The following is a 19,512-nucleotide window of genomic DNA, read 5'->3' on the forward strand; positions in this document are numbered from 1 at the left end:
TTGAAAGTTCTTTGGAGAAAGAATAAATCCAAAGCAGGGTAAGTGTTCTGGTGTGGAACAAGTGCAAAAAGAAGTTTGCTAGCTGTGTGAACACAGTGCACAGACTTGCAGGTCCTGCCACCTTCAGCAATGAGCATTCAGGGGCCGTACCCATCCTGCCTCTTTTGTGACTGCAAACGCCTCCTGGAGGCAAAAGCTGCTGGTGGCCCTCAGCTCACCCACACCTTCTGCAAACCGGTGCTCCTTGGTTCAAGCAGAATGGGATTGAGACTCTTCTTCTCCAGTTATACAAAAATAAATTTAGACATTCTTCTTCTGAGTAATACTGGCACAAAGGCAAATGTTTTCTCACAAAAATAGTTGGCTTGTGTGGCGTTTAAGACAAAAGTTGCAGTCCTAATGTGCAAAAAAACCAACAAACAACTAAACAGAAAAATAATCCCAGTCTGTACTCTCCTGTATATCCACGTCTTGTCCATTCAAGTCTGGCTGCAAGGCAGGAGAGACTCTTGTTGTAGTCCTATCAATGTTCACATGGCATTTCAGCCTCAACTATTTACAGAATGGAATGCATTCATCTGCTGTAATACTGCATGGTAGTGAAGGTGGAGTTCTTGCAGCCGAGAATTAATTTAAATTAGTTTCCATTTAAAATTTTTTCTTTCTTTCTATTTTTCTTTTTTTTTTTTTTTTTTTTTGTTAATGGTGAGTCCTACAGATTCCATGATGACCTTGAGGCTTTCATGTGGAGTCGCAGGTTGGAGAGCCCCTTCTTTTTTTCCTGGCTGGAGAGTGGTGGCCTTTTACGAAGAACGAAGTTGTAATTTACAGCCTGGCTGTTCATGGCATAGAACACGTTCCCCTTGGGTGGCATCACAAGCTCTGCAAAAAGAGAGGCCAGAGCAGGCTTTAGAAGGAAAGGCAGGAGAGAATTCCCTTTTTTCCTACAAGACCCTTTAAGTACTGAAAAGCAGACGCCGGATTTCCCAAGCTGCTTCCCTACCTTTGTCCTCAGAGATGATCTGGACAAGCTCATAATTCTCAGGTGCCTCAGCCTCCAGGTTATGTTTACACATTGCCTTCTGCATGACTGCCTGAGTTTTTTCTTGGTTTGTTACCTGCAAAGAGAGAGCTGCAGTCAAAAGGAAGCTTTGTCTTGCCAGGAGCCACAGTTGTCAGGCTGTGGGGAACAGCTCTTTGTAATTTCAGTTTCATCAGTTCAAGAAGGGCAAAGGTAGAGTCCTGCAGCTGGGGAGGAACAACCCTCTGCACCTGTACAGGTGAGGGGGGGGCCTGCTGGAAATCAGCTCTGTGGAGAAGGAGCTGGGGGTGCTGTTGGACAAATTCACTGTGAGTCAGTGACAAAGGCCAGTGGTCTCCTGGGATGCATTAAGAGTGGGGCCAGCAGCAGATTGAGGGAGGTTCTCCTCCTCCTCACTTAGCCCTAGTGAAGCCACAGCTAGAGTACTGCATCTAGTTCTGGGCTCCACAGCTCAAAAGAAAGAGGAAACTACTGGAGAGTGCAGCAGAGAGCCACAAAGATGCTGAGGGGCCTGGAGCATCTCTGTGAAGATGAAAGGCTGAGAGAGCTGGGGCTGTTCAGTCTGGAGAAGAGCAGCCTGAGAGGAAATCTGATCAATGCAGATAATTGCTAAAGGGCAGGGTGCAAGAGGATGGGACCAGACTCTTTTCAGAGGTGCCAATTAACAAGACCAGGAGCAAGGGGTACAAACAGGAACCCAGGAGGTTCCATCTGAACTGGAGGGAAACATTTGTTGCTGTGAGGGTGCTGGAGCCCTGGAGCAGACTCCCCAGAGAGGTTGTGAAGTCTCCTTGTCTGGAGAGATTCCAAACCCGCCTGGACACTGTGATCCTGGGGCAACCTGATCCACCTCTCGTTCATTGGTTTGAATTGTGGCATTTGTCACTTTGCCTTTCACGCCAGGTTTGATAGCTTGGCCCAGTGTTCTCACACCTAAAAGTACCATTTTAAGTCAGCCTAGCTGACATCATCACCAGTATGAAGACAATTTTGCTGTTCCACACCACTTACCAGGATGCTCTTGTACATATTTCCATTGCCCTCTTCTACGCTGACCCTGATAATGCAGCTGTCCTCTCCTTGATGGTTGTAAAGAGGAGCTTTTGGGGTACTTCTTTTCACAGGGACAGGGCTCTTTTCTTCGGGATGTGGAGAGGAACTGAAGGGGTCACCGGAGGGCGAAGGGTCGCCGGAGGGGGAGGCGTTGCCGGAGGGGTAAGGGGTACAGGAGTCAGAAGGATCATAGGAGGGGGAGGGGTCGCAGGAGGACGAAGAATCGCAGGAGTGGGAGGGGTCGCAGGAGTGGGAGGGGTCGCAGGAGTCCGTGGGGCCAGAGGCTTCAACGAGCTACACAACAGAAAGAAAACCACCGTGAGCACCTGGCCCTTGTGCAAGTCTGTCCTTTTGGGGGAAGAAGCTGGGAAAGCAAAAGGCACATATAAAACTCAGCCACTGGCCTTGGTATTCCATGTCTCCAGAAAAAGTGACCTTCCCTTGATTAATGTCACCATTGTAACGGAAACCTATTTCCGTTGGGTGTGCTGGACTTGCTCGCGCTTTCCTCTTTACTAAGAGAAGACCAGGAGGTGGCAGCAGATACAAGCACCAGAATCAGCTTGTGGGCAACCAGCCGAGAAATCGCTGCTCCTGCTCCAGGCCAGTGCTTTTACACGAGTAAAAAACACATGGCTCCTTGTCTGCCACTTCTCTTTGAATGTTCTTTAGGATCAGAGAACGAGTCCAACCGTTAGCCCAGCATTGGCCAGGTCAGCACTAAATCATGTCCCTCAGCACCACATCTACACAGCTCTCTCTCTATACGCCCCTCCAAGGATGGGGACTCCTCCACTGCCCTGGGCAGCCTGTTCGAGGGCTTGACAACCCTTTTGGGAAAGAAATTGTTCCTCATGTCCAAGCTAAACCTCCTATGATGCAACTTCTAAGTTCAAAAGAGAAGAGTCTGCAGGAAAGACATCACTGTGGAACCCCTGCCAAATCCCTTCTGCTGTTTCCTGCCCATGTACTTCATCTCTCTGGAAGGTAACAGCAAATGCCTAGCCCAGCTGCTCTCACTCTGAACACTCATGCTGTGGGATGTCCCAGCTGCTAGTGTGCAGGGTGTAGGGCTTTGCCTTCTTGGCAAGACCAGGGATTTCCTGGCACACTGATTCAGTGGCCTTGTGTAGGACACTGGCTGCATGTGCTGGTGTGCAGGAGGGGGTACAGCAGCACCACACCTCGATGTCCCCAGAGGAATTAAACCAAGCCAAGGGAGCTCATATGTCAAACCTGCAGGGCTGGTGAGCTCTGACCAGCACTTGGGCAGGTGCAGCTGCACTGCCTTCTCTAGATGAGACTTTTTCTAATGCACATGTGCTTTCCCACCCAGGAAACACCTTTGCCAGAGAGCAGGCACAGCTTTGCTGCAGCTGGGTTCTCCTTGGTGAGCACTCATCTATGAGCTCAAGTAAGACTTCCTTCTTCAGCTACAGCTGACTGAGCATGAGGGACACAGCAGGAGGCTGCCAACAGCAGAGTAACTGATCAAACTCAAGGTATTCAAGGAGGAAATGACCAGCTGTTGATCTTACTCCTCTTCAGCTGAGTCCTCCCATTTCATTTACTTTTGTTTACAGGGACTCAGAAATCCTCTTGTCCCTGTCACTGCTAACATCAATGCTGCCATGCGCCATGAGTGAGCACAATGCTTGGGCTCCTCAACCCCACTTCCCAAAGGCTCAAAGGTAGGAGTGCCACGAGCCTGCCCCTTTTCTCTCAACGAGCACTATGAGGGGCTGAAAGAAAAACTAACCTCGTGCTTCTCCAGAGCCTCACCTAAACCAAAACCACTGTCAGGTACCACAAAACCTGGTTTCAGGGAAGGAGCACTTCAGTCTGCCTTGTACCTCAAAAACATAGAACGGATTGTGCAAAAATCCTGACTGGATTGCTTCCATTTTCACACACTTCTAGAGCCTCTGCATTTTACTAAAATCAATGATCTAGTCAAGACCAACAGGCTTGAGCAAGTATCTAGGGCCCACCTGTGGCATCAACAGTCTCCATCAGCCTTTCTATGTTGACAACAAAGCCCAGACCGTAGCTCTTTGTGACACTTCCCAAGAGTGCCCCAGGAGCACTGCAGACCTACCTCCTCAGCTTCAGAGTTGTTGAGCTCAGAGGAGGATATGCTGGCCGAGTCAGTGCTCTCCCCACAGCTCCCACCACGCGTGAAGTTGGGTTTGCCTTTGACGGGTGTGCTGTGGGCGAGCGCCTCGGAGCCCATTAAGAGTCTGGTGTAGGAAAGAGAGCATAAAAGCCACTCAGTGAAAGCAGAACAGAGCTGGGCTAAGTAAAGCTGTCACTTGGTTCAAAAGCCCTACCTACTGTTCTGCTTTCCTCTCTGGAGTGGCCTATTGTTTTCATTTCCTCTGTGTTGTTTACAGGGGCTGTCACACACTAGCAGGGACAATGCCTTCCTGCCCTACCTACCCACCAGCTGCAGGGCCACAATCAGAGCTACTGCCCCACTATCAGTCCTCTTTGGTCTGCAGAGTTTTCAGACTTACTTGCTAGGAAATGATTGATCTGATGTGTTTACAAACACAAGGAGCAACTTTGAGGGATGATTGCAGCTGGATCCTCCTTAGGGACTCCCACACACTGCAGTCACATCCTGGTCCCTGTGACCAAGAGGCAGCTCAAGACCTACTTGATCACCATGAGTAAGTGAAACAGTGCATGAAAGGTAACAGAAGGCCAAACACCACTGCAGGTCTTCACAAGGCAGATTCATTCCTTTGCTCAGTGAAGGTGCCACAGGTACCAGCTTCTCTCTAAGAGGCTGAAGGGGGATGTGCATCAGGAGGAGAGCACAGAAAGTGTAAATTACAGGCTTGTCCTCCCAAGACTCATTTGTAAATGCAGGTCAAGTCAAGGTAAAGGAGTGTCAAAGGAAACAGACTGCTCTGATGTATGAAGTAGAGAACCCAGGCCCATTAGATGCTATGTCAGCATGCAGGCAATGACCTAGAACAATTTAGAGAGGTGTCACTCATGGTTGCCAGGGTGAAATATGCCAGGCTTTTCCACATTATTCATTTGCAAAATACCTTCAGGGTGCAGACAGAAAGATTGTTTAGACAAAGTCTACACAGCACAAACTGACCATGGAACCATTCTCTTAACGCTACCAAGGCTGCTGCTAAACCATGGCCCCCAGCACATGTCTGCCTCTTTTAAACAGCTCCCTGGGGAGCCTGCTCCAGTGTTTGAGAAACCACTTCAGTAGTGTCTTCTAATATCCAACCTAAGCCTCCCGTGGCAGAACATGAGGCCATTTCCTCTTGTCCTACCACTTTTTGGTTGAAATAGGAGACCAACCCCCACCTCACTCCAACCTCCTTTCAGGGAGCTGTAGAGAGCCAAAAGGTCTTCCCCTCAGCCTCCTTTTCTCGAGGCTAAACAACCCCAGTTCCCCCAAACTGCTCTTCATTGCCCTTCTCTGGACCCACTCTAGCACCTCAATGTTCTTTTTTGTAGTAAGGGCCCCAAAACTGAACACAGTTCTCAAAGCGTAGCCTCACCAGTGCTGAGTACAGGGGAACAGTCACTGCCCTGGTCTCATAGCATCACCACCAACTCAGATGGACTCATCAAAACACTTCCCAGACAGCTGCCTGGATTTTTTTTAGGGTATCAAAATTCAAACGCCCAGTTTGAAAACATCTATTCTTCATTCTGATCCTGATCTGCAGCAGCACTGACAGGACAAGACTGGCAACTGGGTGTTTTAAGGAAATCATGTCCAAGAACTAAGCAGAAAAGGAGAGGTAAGAGCTGACAGTGCTGTTAAATTCATAATTTTCTCCATCTTCTTCATGCCACTGGCATGTGAGGAGTCCTCTCCTCTTCCATCAGGTTCAAGTGTCTCACCTTTGAGGTGTTTTTACTTCAGACCTTGATCCCTGCTTTCATTCCCCACCTCTCTCCCTGGATTCCTGCTGGTCTATTGTTTCCCATGGCTGTTTAGCTGCCTGCCCTGATCTCCACCCACCTCCTGTTTGAATCTTTGTGGCATTACACTAAACTAGACTGTGTCCCCATGATTCTTTTTCATCCTTCTCTAACTTGAAGGGAGATTAGGCAGATTGTTTCTGTTATCAAGTATCTTTTTGCTACCCTTAATGTTCATCTTAAAACCCTGCCAGGAATTTTTGCACGTGTAGAGCAAACTAGACTACTAACATGCCAGGCTTTATCCTCACTTGCTGTGTTCTACTGCTGCATTCAGGGAAGTCAGGACACAACAGATATTAAATTTATCATCCATCACTAAATTTTTTCCTTTTCCTGACACCTTAGGAAGGCTTATTTGTTTCTAAGCTCATTAATGACGCTTATGACTCCTAGCAAGAGAAAGAGACAGCTCCAGATAGAAGCACACGTTCCTACCTGATGGTGTCTCCTGAAAGCCATGCAGCAGTCTGGAACCCTGGCCAGGTTTTACAGCTGTTTATCTGATTTATTCAGGTTGACATTAACACATCATGAGCCCTTTGCCCCATCACACTTACAGGCTGAGCCTCTTCACCACGCTCTTCCGAGGTTTGGGTGGTGTGGTGCTGATGTCAGCAGCTGCTTCAATCTCCCGTGAAAGGCTGAAACTGCAAAACAGAGGGCACCAGTTTAGGTATTTACATGCAATACTTTTAGTTCTCTAAGTAGCAATATTCATGAAATTCAAGAAACCTTCAGTGATTCCCACTTCACAGAAGGTTGTAGCCCCACAAAGAGGAACGTAGAATCGTTGTTTCACTTGGAAAAGACCCTTGACATCACTGAGTCCAACCATTCTCTAACTCTACCATGTCTGGTGGTAACCATGACCCTCAGCACCACCTCTCTGCATCCTTTGAACACCTCCAGGGATGGGGATTCAACTGCCCCCCTGGGGAGCCTGTTCCAGTGTTTGAGAACCCTTTCAGTGAAGCAGTTTCTTCTAATACCCAACCTAAACTTCCCCTGTTGCAACCTGAGGCCATTTCCTTGCTTCTTATCACTATAGTTCTGTCTACATTTTACCATGCTGAAGGGGATATTTCACTTCTTCACAATGGTTTTAAAAAACAATGCTTTTTTGATCAAGAAAATACTTCATGTGAATCTTGGATAAGCTAACTGCCTTTTTTTTTTTTAGTACTAGTCAATGTAATGCAATACATATCTGCTTACATTAGAGCAGCACAGTGGTAGCCAAGACCTAGTGGAGATAGTACAATGCTGTCAGTAATTGGTCTTGGGAGGATCTAGTAGCATAGAGCTCAGCCAGGATGCAAAATCCACCCCAAATACCCTGGAGACGTTGATCTGGTGAGCACTCAGCAAGCGCTGCGTTGCCTTGGCTACCTGCTGCCCACATCCACCAGCCAAACGCTCAGTGACTGCATCTTCATCTCCCTTAGGGCTGACTTCTGAGCCTGTGTCTGCACATACAGACAGCCCAGACACAACAGACTATCTCATTTCAAAGTCAAAAGCCTGATTTCCAATCTCAAAACTAATGCTCAACAGGTTTTCTCCAGCTGTTTAGCTGGAGGCAGATGTATTTCCACTGCCCCTGAGCAACAGTACACTCAAGTCCCTGTAAGAGGATAGCCAAGGGCTGACCTAACCTGCCTGTGGGTGGGAGCAGGGTAGGAATAGCTTGCTTTGCCAGCCGGACTAAGAACGCACCTCTCCTCCTCAGTTAAACGCTCCTGTCTCCTGAACCACTGGATGAATTTTTGGTTTGGTGTCAAGCAGTAGCTGTTGCACGCAGATTGCAGCAGCTTAATTTGGGCAATGACTTCAAATTCCTAAAAGAAAACAAATAAGCAAACAGGAATTCTAATTAGAAAACAAGATAAAGGCAAACAAACTCCTATACTAAACACATGCCACAAGAGACCCAGGACCAACTCAGTCTGACCTGAAGTTCAGTTTCAGCTGAGTGTCTGTTTCAAGAACCAGTTTGTCAAACAATGACACCTGGGTTTTTTTGCCCAGCACTTGTGTGCACTGAGATGTGACCATTTTAACAGGCATACACAAATCAGAAGACAAACACAAGGAATCCTGCTTCATCACAGAGCTTGTCCCAAGGACTGCCTGAAGTGTAATGTCAGTGCAAACCCACTGAAAGCAGCCCTGCTGGTTGTTCCTCCAGGAACAAGGGTAGCAAAGGGTTTTAAGTAAGTTCTGTAAGCTCCTCAGCTGACCCTACCCATTCTCCACTGTGATGGCCAGACCAGCTGAGAGAAGAATCCTGCTTTGTTCTTAAGTGGTTCTCAGGCAGCAAGCAAGAGCAAAAATTTGGGGGGTGCCTGCCACAAAAGCAGTCTGGTCCTCCCTGGCTTTGCACATTGTGCACTCATGCTTGCACCAGAGGAACATAAACTGCTGCCCCAGCTATGTGTGACTACAACACTAAAATAATTCTTACAAGCCCCTTAAAAGCAGGTTATTGACTCAGGAATGGAACCTATCCTTGGCTTGGCAGCTTTGGTGCTGGTTAGCACAAAGCTGGGCTGATAACCATGGTGAAGCTCATGTATGACATTAGTGGTATCCTGAGCCATGCAGTCAGACATGCAAAGCTAGAGCAAGCAGTGGTTGGTTTGTAGAGCTGGGGACAGCTAAGGGAAGGAAATGTTTCTGTCACAGCCAAATCCAAGTCTCCAGAAGGGAGATTTGGCATGACTTCACTTGGACAGATGTCACCCTAGTACCTTTACTCCTACACAGCATTACTTATCTCTGACCGACAAGGCTCAGGCTGAAAGGGAAAACTGATAGAATTGATTTCTCAAGTCCTGTGTACCTAGTTTGTTCTCTGCAGCCTTTTACCTACAAATTGTTCACTGCAGCAGAGGAACAAACAAACTGTATCTTCTGGAAAGTAAAGGTCTCATGCCACCAGGTCTGATTCAACACACAGGACACACATGTCATGTATTCCCATGGACACCAAAAGGAAGGAATGAGCATACCCCAGAGGTAAACCCCAGGGAAGTCGGTGGCCTGCAGCTCCTCTTCCCCTCTTGCACACATCTGAAGTAGGCTCTCTTCCTGTGCCACCCCTTGGTGTTTGGGAGAGCCTCACAGCATTTCAGAGATCTCTTTTTCCCTCACAAACTTGCACTAAAACAAATGGGTTTGTAGATGCAAAGACATGTGTCCCTGGCAACAGAATGCTCGAGAAGACACCACAGAACATTCAACTTACCTTTCGCCTCTTCTCAAAGTTTATCAGGCCACCCTGTTGGAAGGAAAGGGAAGGGATCAGAGTAGAAGAGCATGTGCTCAGTTGAATGCAATCACGAACAGGATGAAGCAGCAAGACTAATGTAAAGCACAGACCTGCCCTGAGCAAGGGCCTTCTAAAAATACCTGTTTCCAGACCTGATATAAACCCTAGCACTCCTAGAGCTGAGTCCCTAAAGGATATCTGTCCTCATGGCCTACATGGCAATCTGCCCAAGAAGCAAAGCCCAAGAATGCTCATAAAAGCTGTGTTGAGATCAGGCCTGGAGAATGCTAGTGGGATTTTGCATGCAAGAAACAAGCTTGGCTTTTGTCTGTGCTGTGAGGCTTGAGTTCAGCAGCGTTCCCACTGACCCTCAGGAACACCAGCTGAACACAACCCATGGACAGAAGGGAAATGGCCAAAAAGAAAAGGGACATCTAGCAACCTTACTGCTTTAGGGCAGTTTGGCAAAACAAAGGACAACCAAAGAGACCAGCAGCTATTGCCAGCCCAGAGAGAAGGGTGCAATGCTAAACACCAGGACCAGCACAAAGAAGGCTGAATGCCTGCAGCACAGCTCCTCAAGTGTCTCCATGAATGGGGCCATATCTCAAAGGTGTTTGAAAACCTTTGAAACAACCACCTTGGAAAATTGACCCCATCCTCAGTCTCTGTTACAGACCAGACTCTTGCAATCTTTTTTCCCCGTCCTATGCTAGATTGGTTCCCTCTCCTTGTTCAGCTTAAAGAGAAAGGGAAAAACCCAAGTCCTTAATCACTTTAGGCCTCAGATGTGTCTGAAGGGCTGAATTCCTGATTCTGGGTATTTTACCAGTTATTCAGAGAAATCCTTACAACTAAAATTCTGTTTTCAGAAAAATAAAACAGAACAATGGAAAGCCTACTGTCCTCATGCTTTTAACCTAAGGAAACAATTACAAAATCACAGCATCATTTTGGTTGGAAGAGTCCTTTAAGATTGTCAAGTCAGCACCGCCAGGTCACCACTAAACCATGTCCCTCAGCACCACATCTACACAGATTTGAAACCCCTCCAGGGATGGGGATTCCAACAATGCCCTGGGCAGCCTGTTTAATGCTAAGCTTTTCCCTTGATATAACTGCACTCAAAGATTCCTGTTGACAATATAATTCATTCATTTCCTTTTGGTTTTTCTTTTTTTTTTTCTTTTTTTTTTTGACAACAGATTTTTATGAGCTGCATGAGAATCCAGTAGAGATACAAGAACAGGCACACTCAGAGGTGGAAAGATAGGGAGGATATTTAGGATTAAAAAATAATCACACCAAATTACCTCAACATAGTCCTGAAGGGCTGTGTCAAGCATGATGAGATCAGTGAGGAAGGTACCAAGGTAAGGAACCGTGCCTTGCATTGCCCCCTGCAAAAGGATTAGAGCAACAGTAAGAAAATGAACCAAACAGTGGTCTTACAAATCATGTTTTCTTTCATTCCACCATCCTCAGTGTCTAATCTAGAATTTAAATCAAATTCTAATGAGAACAAGATGCTCTCACCAATATTGCCTAGTGGTTTTATACTGCAATGTTGCCACCCTACCCTGATTTTTAACAGTGGGTCACCAGAAACCCTGCTTGTGGAAGAAGCACTGAGGAGGGACAGGGTCCCTGGTTACCTGCTGCCAGAGAAGGAGCTGAGGAACGGCCCTGGCTAGCCTATGGAAGCAGTTTCTGCTTCACTACAGTTGATTTTCACCTGATGATGGTACACCATGAGACAGACAACTCAAATGTTTTCCTCCAAGAAGTGCCCATCTTCCCCAGCCATTCACCTCACTTTAACAGTAATGATTCACGCCATAAACCTTCTCAGCTGCTAGAAGCTGTAGAGCAGGGTTTATGTTTCTACACACTTGCGAAGGAAATGCTTGTTTCTACCATCTGAAAGGATAGGGATTTTTCCCAGTCGAATTAAAAATTATATTCAGCACTTTGCCTCCCTATCCCAGATTTCTCTTGCCCTGTCTTTGCCAACTTGGACACAAAATCCATTTTTATCAGCAGACTGAAAGTGGACACATTTTACAAAGCCATCTCTCTAGAATTCTGTGTAGTTTTCAAGCTGGTACATCGGAAGCTTCATGACCTTGTTTAAAAAAGATTCTTGCTCTGGCTAGAGTCAATTTTCTTGATCACAAGAATTCCAGTATTTACATTACATATCTTACTACATGAAATTGTGTGATTTTTCTATCTATTTCTCTCTAAAGGGTAACAAGAGTAGTTAATGGGAGGGCAGAAACTAGAGAGTTGAAAAAGATGAACACATGTGTGTATTCATCAATCATTTCATAGAATCACAGACTGGCTTGGGAGGGTTGGGAGGGACCTTTAGATATCATCTAGTCCAACCCTCAGCAATGAGCAGGGACACCTGCAACTAGAGCAGGACACACAGAGCCCCATTCAACCTCACCTGGAATGGTTCCAGGGATGAGGTATCTACCACCTCTCTGGGCAACCTGGGTAGTGCCTCACCACCTTCAGTGGAATAGGTATCCTTGTAGCTAGCCTAAATCTCTCTTTTTCGGTTTAAAACCATCACCCTTTGTCCTGTCACAGCCGGCCCTGCTAAAAAGTCTGTCCCCAGATTTCTGGGTGGCCCCTTTAAGCACTGAGGGGCCACAAGAAGGACTCCCTGGAGCCTTCCGTACTCCAGGCTGAACAACCCCAAGTGTCTGAAGCCTGGCCTCACAGCAGAAGGCTTCTAGCCCTCACATCATCGCTGTGGCCTCCCTCTGGCCTCACTCCACTAGCTCCACAGCTTGCCCCAGCACTGCAGGTGGGGTCTCAGCAGAGCAAAGGGGCAGAATCCCCTCCCTCCACCTGCTACCCACACTGCTGGGGATCAGCCCAGCACATGGTGAGTCCTGGGGCTGCGAGTGGATCGTGTCAGCTCACGCTGAGCTGCTATGAGCACATTTTATACACGCACAGAGCATTACCTGCTCGCTCTGATCCACAGCAGAAGGGGATATATTTACAGGGCCAGGATGCACAGTCATTCCAAACCTTTCAGTTGCTTTGTCTCAGCTAACTGACAGCAGTGCTGTGGTGGTTTCTCTTGACAGAGGGCACACTCGCAAGCATCGCCTACTGCATGCTCGCTTTGTAAAACACCTTTACAGATTTGCTTCTGTCATTCACTAGTTAGGGTTAATCATGTTACCAGCTCAAAAAAGGAGGAAAAAGACCCCAAACATACCATATCTTTTTGACTTTGCAGCCGTCTCTGTGTCCTTTTCTGGGTTTCTTTCACGCTGCTGTCCAAATTTGCAAATTTGGACGTTCCTTCCTGTGAGGTAAGAGAGAATTAAACACAATTAATGCAGGAGCTAAGTGGCGAGCTGGCAGCTGCACTGGTGTCAAATAATTGCAGATACATTTAACCAGGCAAGCTAGGCCAGAACAAATACTTGCTGTGCAGGTTCATGCGTGGAGGTACACATACTAATTTTCTGGGAGCGGTACACTGGGAATTCTGAACAAAATCCCACAAGATGACTGACTGTAAGGAAAGTTTCCTCCAAGATGCCTCTGCTCTGGCCAAAGCTAAGTGCTGCTCAAAGTCTCTTGGGACTTTAAATCAAAGAAGCTTAGATATATTTCAGGTGGCCAGATGCTTCTCTGAACTCCATCCTGATAACTCTCAACCTCGGGATTTCTGTTTAATTTCCTTGTCAGGACTGCTACAAGTAAAGATCTCTCTACCTTATGCAATACTTCGTTGTTCTTTCTATGCCACAACACAGAGATCCAGCAACTACCCTCTGTGGCTTATTGACTGATCCAAAACCACGCAGGAAATGGAAGCAATAGGTTTTCATCTCGACAGTTCAAGCTTTCCTGTGAATGGATGAGCTAGCTATTTCACAACAGATCCTTCAGCCTTTATTCCTCTAAATCCATACAGGACACTGGTAGTTACTGTTCTTTTTTTCCAGTGGTTGGATAAGTGGTTTGTCTTTTTAAGACAAAACAACAGCCTGTGCTTGTAAAAATCCTACAACATCTACTTCTCTCAGTCACAGCTAATGATCAGGTCACTCAAACTCTATGTGCTTCCTCAGAACAGGAGTGAATGAAGGAGGAGTGTTGTCTCCATGTCTTCAAGACAGTAGGAATTACAGTGGAGATTCACAAACAGCAGCTGGGGTGGGTTGGCACAGAAGCTACAACTTCAGCTCGCAGCAGAGCTGTTGTGTGGGGAGAAGAGCACACAGTGCTCCCTCTCTTGTGATGGCCAGCCTGTTCCATAGGGCATTTTGTATGCTCTGCCCTGAAATGTGCAGGATGGGTAGCAAGGCCAAACACAGCTTCCCTGGAGGGACTATTTATAGTAAGAGAAAACAAAGCTGTTAAGGATCCAGTGGTCATCAATCCTCCCATCGTTACAGAACAGTCCAAGAGGAGAAGTAGGAGAGAGGTTCTAGCTGTTCTGAGGAACTTTTCTTCCCTCACTGCTTTCAAAATGGTTTGCAAAGTCACTGAGGGAGAGCGATTTGTTGGGAGCCAGAAGGTCTGGGCTCAGACTGAGTTGTTCTGTCTTTTTAATATTTAGTTAAATAAGCTGTTCTGAACACACATTTTCCCTCTGTGCTTGCCTCACCTGCTTTAAAACAGCTACAGATGTTAATAAACAGATGAGAAACAAAACAGGGAGAGGTTTGAATGCGTTCACCCATCAGTCTCTTGAACAAAACAGAGTGTTTCAGATACCCAGGCAAGGGGTAAGGTACAAATGCCAGGTTGACTGGAGAGAACTGCCAAGAACTAAACTGGTTTACTGAAACTTTTTTATGTAAACAGAAAAATCTGCCACAAATCTTCCTTAGTTTCTACAGAACATAACCTTTCCCTGCTATTCCTCCTCACTCCTTTCAAGCTCCTGAGCTTGTTGGGGTTCACCCAGGAGAGTGCAGAAGTCAAATTGTTTCAGAGAGAGCCTGCTTTGTTGTCCATCTGGCCACACACAGAGCAGGAAGCCTGTTCCTTCGAAATCCCCAGCCCTGTTTTCTAGTTCCAAGAAAGGTACGGGATAGTTGGATAAACATCTTGGTTTAATTCCTCAGCTGAAGCTGAGTGGCATTGTTCCAGTGAAATCAAAAGCACTACCGTGGTGACACCCAGTTAAGAACCTTGTTTGGAGCTGCTCTGCACTCACCAGCACAAGCCTGAGCCTTCTCAGGGTTGCTTAGGGGGTGCACAAGTTTTTCCTCTTTGTACAGAGCAGTATAAAGCCACAGCTATCCTTGATAGAGGCATCACCATGCCCGAGGGAGTGTTAGCAGTGACCTAACTGCAGCAGCATGACATTCAGCTTGAGGGGCCCTGCTGGCCTGTGAACAAGGCCAGAGAAATCTGTGCTGTGCAGCCTGCTCTCTGTGGGTATCCAAGCTCAACATGCTGATGCTAGTGTAGCTTCATAGAATGGCTTGGGTTGGAAGGGACCTTTGAAGGTAATATATTCCAAGTCCCCCTTCAGTTAGCAGGGACATCTGCAACTAGAGCAGGATGCTCACAGCCCCAAACAATTTCACATGGAATGTTTCCAGTGATGGGGCATCTACCACCTCTCTGGGCAACCTGGGACAGTGTCAAAAATTTCTTATCTAATTTCTTCTAGCCTCAATCTCCCTCTTTCAACTATCACCCCTTGTCCTGTCACAACAGGCCCTGCTAAAAGGTCTGTCCCCAGCTTTCTGGATGGCCCCTTTAAGTCCTAAAAAGGCCACAAGAAGGTCTCTGTGGAGCCTTCTGTTCTCCAGGTTGAACAACCCCAACTCTCTCAGCCTGGCCTCATAGCAGAGGGCTTCCAGCCCTCCCATTATTGCTATGGCCTCTCCTGGCCCCACTCCAACAGGTCCATATCTTTGCTGTGCTGAGGACTCCAGAGCTGGCCCCAGCAATGCAGGTGGGGTCTCAGCAGAGTGGAGCAGAGGGACAGAATCCTCTCCCTCCACCTGTTGGAGCTACAAAATCACCTCTCAGCCCAGCATAAAAGCTCAAGTTTTACAGACCTCTCTTGCATAAAGCACCTCATCCAGTATGACAGAGAGAGCTGAGCTTTGGCAGTCGGTTAGAGAAAGGGCTAAGCTCAGCTTTGCTTGTGATCACAAGCATTGCAATTCAAGCTAAGTCTCACCTTCATCAGCAGCTCCCTAGTTGTCATATAGTTGTCATGGTCTGAGAAAGTATCAGACAGCTCCTCCAAGAGCAGCACTGCATCCCTGTAACAGGAAAAGATCCAGTCATTTTGTGCTGGCAGTCAGACCAGGTCAGTATTTTTTTTATGGATCATTAACAGTTGGGCATATAAAGGACACCACTATCAAAATGTATCCAGTGAGATGTGGCACCTCTACTAGGAACCTTCCTGGGATCATCAGGTGCACCCAATAAATTTAGGCTTTATTTGACAGCATCACAAAGAAATGCCATAGGTATGCAGACCCAGAGCAGGATTTTCAATCACACTGCAGGGTATGAGTCTGTGGTTCTAAGAAGGTGGTTAAATGGGTTCAAAGGAACAGAAAAATAGCAGGGAGAGGTATCTCAAGCACTTAATTTTTGACCTTGGTCCATGCACACTGAAAAGCTAGAAGCATTTAAGTGTATTCTAGTGCCCAGTGATACAAAAACAAGGTCATAGAATGGTTTGGGTTGGCAGGGACATTTAAAGGTCATCCAGTCCAACTCCCCTGCAGTCAGCAGAGACATCTTCACCTCAATCAGGTTGCTCAGATTCCAGTCCAGCCTGACCTTGAAAGATGGCAATGCTCTGATCAGGAACACAGGGCAACAGAAGGAAAGGCCCACCTCTGTGCATGGGAAATGCAGCAGTGTACTGTGTGACAGAGGGCCATTTTCATCTGTTTATCAGAGGTAAAGGAATGAAATCTCTCCTTCCCAAAAGGAACAAGCAGGACACCATCTTTCCTACACAGAGATTTCTGGTGTCCTTGGCATGCAGTAAATACAGCAGCTGCACATAAAGGTATTCCTCTGGAAGAAATCCTGTCTTCAGTACAGACTGAGGTTTTGTAGTTTTGGCATATGTTTAAGAAAATGTCAGGACTAGGAGAACATTAGTAAGAGTTTGTCATAACCTGAACCTCCTCCAACTTCACACACGTATCTGCCATGGCTGTTGTACTTTATGTTATTCCTTACAAGTTTTTCACTATGCAAAAGCAGAGCCTAACTTACAATTCAGAAGAAAGTTGGGATGAGAAGGAGGGACTGAGAACAGTAACTTGACCCACTCTAGGTCAACAATGGTGATAACTGCATTTAAGAATGTGTTTAAGACCTGGCTGGATGAGGCTTTCAATAACATGGTCTAGAGTAGGAGGTGTCCTTGCCCATGGCAATGGAGTTGGAACTAGAGGATCTTTAAAGCCCTTTCCAACTCAAGCCATTCTATGATGATTCTATGATTCAAAGGAGAAAAAGACAACAGGCAAGTACCATGGTGCCCTTATGCTGACCTTCTGAGAGTGGTGGGCATGAGCTGGGTGAGTAGCTAGTCCCACAGCTTTTCAAAATAGGTTGTGGAAGATCCAATACACTATAAATGTCAGAAGAGACCCAGTATCCCTGAGGGCAGGTTGTCCCCTCAGTATGAAAGAGGAGTTCATGTCTGAGCCTCACAGGAATGAGGAGCTCTTCTGAGAGAACAGATGTCCATGAAGGAGTAGAACAGGAAGACTGAGAAGAACAAGATGAAAAGACAGAGCACTGAGTTTTTTGCCATTGTTTGGGAGTAGCCACAGAAGCAGAAGGAGGAGACAACTTACTTTGCAACACATGCCCAGGACCTCTTTAGCCGAAAGATGGAGTTGGACTGCAGTGCTGAAATGATGGCCCTCAAGGAGGAAAAATTCTTCATCATCCTACATTCCTGTGAAAGGAGTGGTTAGAAATACAGGAGCATTAAATGTCAGCACTACCATCATGCGAGTGCTCTTCTGTTTGACCGCTGTCATGCTTGCTACACATTCCCACTGCTAAGCAGGCAGCTGTACAAATATTGAGCATCCAAAATACCACTCCCCATCTCCAGTCACCAAGCACTTTATGGGCTTTGGCACTTAGATCTTGTTTTCCTCACTTTCATGTATTTGTGGTGATGTTGTGGTGCTACAGCTTCCAGTTCTAGTAAAAATAAAAGTGGAACAGAGTCTACAAATCTGGGCTGAAGAGCACAAATATCACACTTCTTAAAAAGCCCTTTGTAGTTACTGATCCCTTTTAGCCTTTAGGTGAAAAAGCCAGGCTTTGCCTCTTTGTACCTGGTACTTAAAATGTAACCCCTCCATCACCCAAGTGTCAATTAAAAACAAAGACATGCAAAGGAATAACCTGTTATTCAAGTATGTGCACACTCAGAGAGATAAACCTTCACAACTTGTCCAGAGCTGGGGTCAAATCCTAACAGGTTCATGAACGTTTCTTATGCAGCATCTCTGTGGCAGAAGCTTTGATGGAAAAGCATACTGAAAAACTTGGTTCTCCCCAAAATAGCACAGATTTCCTGGCAATGCAGGTGGAAGCAAGAAGGAGGGGGGAAAGTCTGGCCTGTGACTCTCCAAGGAACTGCTGTTTATCTGTTGGTGGCTTATGAAGTAGGGCAAGGGCACCACAGACTTAAGGACCTCTTACACAAATAGAAGCTCTCACACAGAGGCATCTGTACATGGAAATTCAGCAGACACCACACAGGAGTGTTCGACTGCATGGAGATGAGAGTTCACTAAACTGCAATTCCACTTCTGCACATTTTGATGGAGCTGACTGTTAAAAGTAGTAATACTGATTATGTAAAAGAGCCTAAAGTGAAACAGACATCATTTATCTCCTTTGTAAGATGAACAAATGTGAAGTGATTTCTGCACAAACAGCTCTGCTCATGAGTTACATTAACACTGACTGAACAACTAAGGCAAGTACTTTTACTCCCATTTATTCATTTATACCTAAAAATAATCTTTGTGAAACTTAGGAGGCTACACTTCACATCTTGTGGCTTAAGGAGACTGGGTGGACTTGAAGCAGTTAGCCTAGATAAAGACCAAGTTCAAGATCATGTGGTAGGACATGCAAGACCTGAAAGTTATTTGTGCATGGTTTGGGGCAAAAGGAGCTACATAACAGCTCTTCTTCAGGGACTGACACATTTAAGAACATGATCTTTGTGTTAAACTTGAAATTCAGGTGGGGACAACATGAAAGTTAAAGGCACAAATTGTATTTCCAAATACAACAGGAATTTGGACTGGAAGATCCAATCTGGAAGCAGTCTGACCTAATTGCACATTGCCTAATTTAGAGCACATTAGGAATTCAATATTGGCTTTTGTGTTCTTAACGATTTAACTGACTGCAGACTGAACTTCAGCAAGCTTTCATTTGTATATAAAAAGGATTTTTAAGAGTGGTTCGACTAACATTGTTTCATGCTGTGTCCTTCACAAGGGGAAAACCAGAAAGAATTCTGTGCAGAAACAACTTTGATTTAAAAAAAAATAAAATTAAGTGTAACAGGATATTAATGATTTCATTTTACTTCTTATTTTTAAAGAAAATATTGTGTGCACGAAATTGGCTGCTCCTGCTCAGGAATCTTAGATCTAGGTGGAGCAGAGAGGGCTGGCAGCTAGAAAAAGACTTCAGTTTATCTTGTAAACCAAGAAACTGGACCCAAAAGTCATGACCAGGTAACAACCGTGGAACTCCAAACTGCTAAGTTACAGAGTTAGCTGTCAGTGAATAACTGCACTCTAATGAGTGGATTAGTTTCTAATTCAGGCACCTAACTATTCCAAATACTCATTTGCATGCACAAAGCAATCTGCTTTCTTCAGAAGTGGGCAGCTAAGTACACATGCGACTGGCTGTTCTACATGTGCAGTTATTGTCCAGAGCATGCACATGCATTTTTCATGTGCTTAGCTAAGACTCAGCTATTTAATTATGTGCATTGATTAAGCAAAGGGACAGCCACTGAATCAACAGAGGAGAAGAACAATGTCCCCAGAACACGTATGCTGAGCGTGCTGCCTGTCCTGCCTGCCACAACTTGAGCAGGAAGAAGCTTTGGACTTGCTTGCCCAGCTGCAGTCCAGGCTGCCCCAGAAAG

General features: G+C 46.1%; 1 protein-coding gene across 1 annotated transcript in view; it reads right to left on the reverse strand.

Annotated features, from left to right (window-relative positions):
• Positions 1-712: 712 nt before the first annotated feature.
• The window catches only part of RGL1 (ral guanine nucleotide dissociation stimulator like 1), a 74,928-nt gene continuing 56,128 nt past the window's right edge, over positions 713-19,512 (reverse strand). Inside the window, exons 8-18 of the mRNA XM_054384279.1 lie at positions 17,171-17,274; positions 15,517-15,601; positions 12,577-12,666; positions 10,646-10,732; positions 9,309-9,341; positions 7,778-7,899; positions 6,619-6,708; positions 4,194-4,335; positions 2,054-2,389; positions 1,004-1,118; positions 713-882 (exon numbers count right to left, since the gene is read on the reverse strand). Of these exons, the coding sequence (XP_054240254.1) occupies positions 713-882; positions 1,004-1,118; positions 2,054-2,389; positions 4,194-4,335; positions 6,619-6,708; positions 7,778-7,899; positions 9,309-9,341; positions 10,646-10,732; positions 12,577-12,666; positions 15,517-15,601; positions 17,171-17,274 (1,374 nt within the window). The remainder of the gene's footprint in view (positions 883-1,003; positions 1,119-2,053; positions 2,390-4,193; positions 4,336-6,618; positions 6,709-7,777; positions 7,900-9,308; positions 9,342-10,645; positions 10,733-12,576; positions 12,667-15,516; positions 15,602-17,170; positions 17,275-19,512) is intronic.

The sequence above is a fragment of the Indicator indicator genome, chromosome 10 (assembly GCF_027791375.1).
Source record: "Indicator indicator isolate 239-I01 chromosome 10, UM_Iind_1.1, whole genome shotgun sequence".
Lineage (NCBI taxonomy): Eukaryota > Metazoa > Chordata > Aves > Piciformes > Indicatoridae > Indicator > Indicator indicator.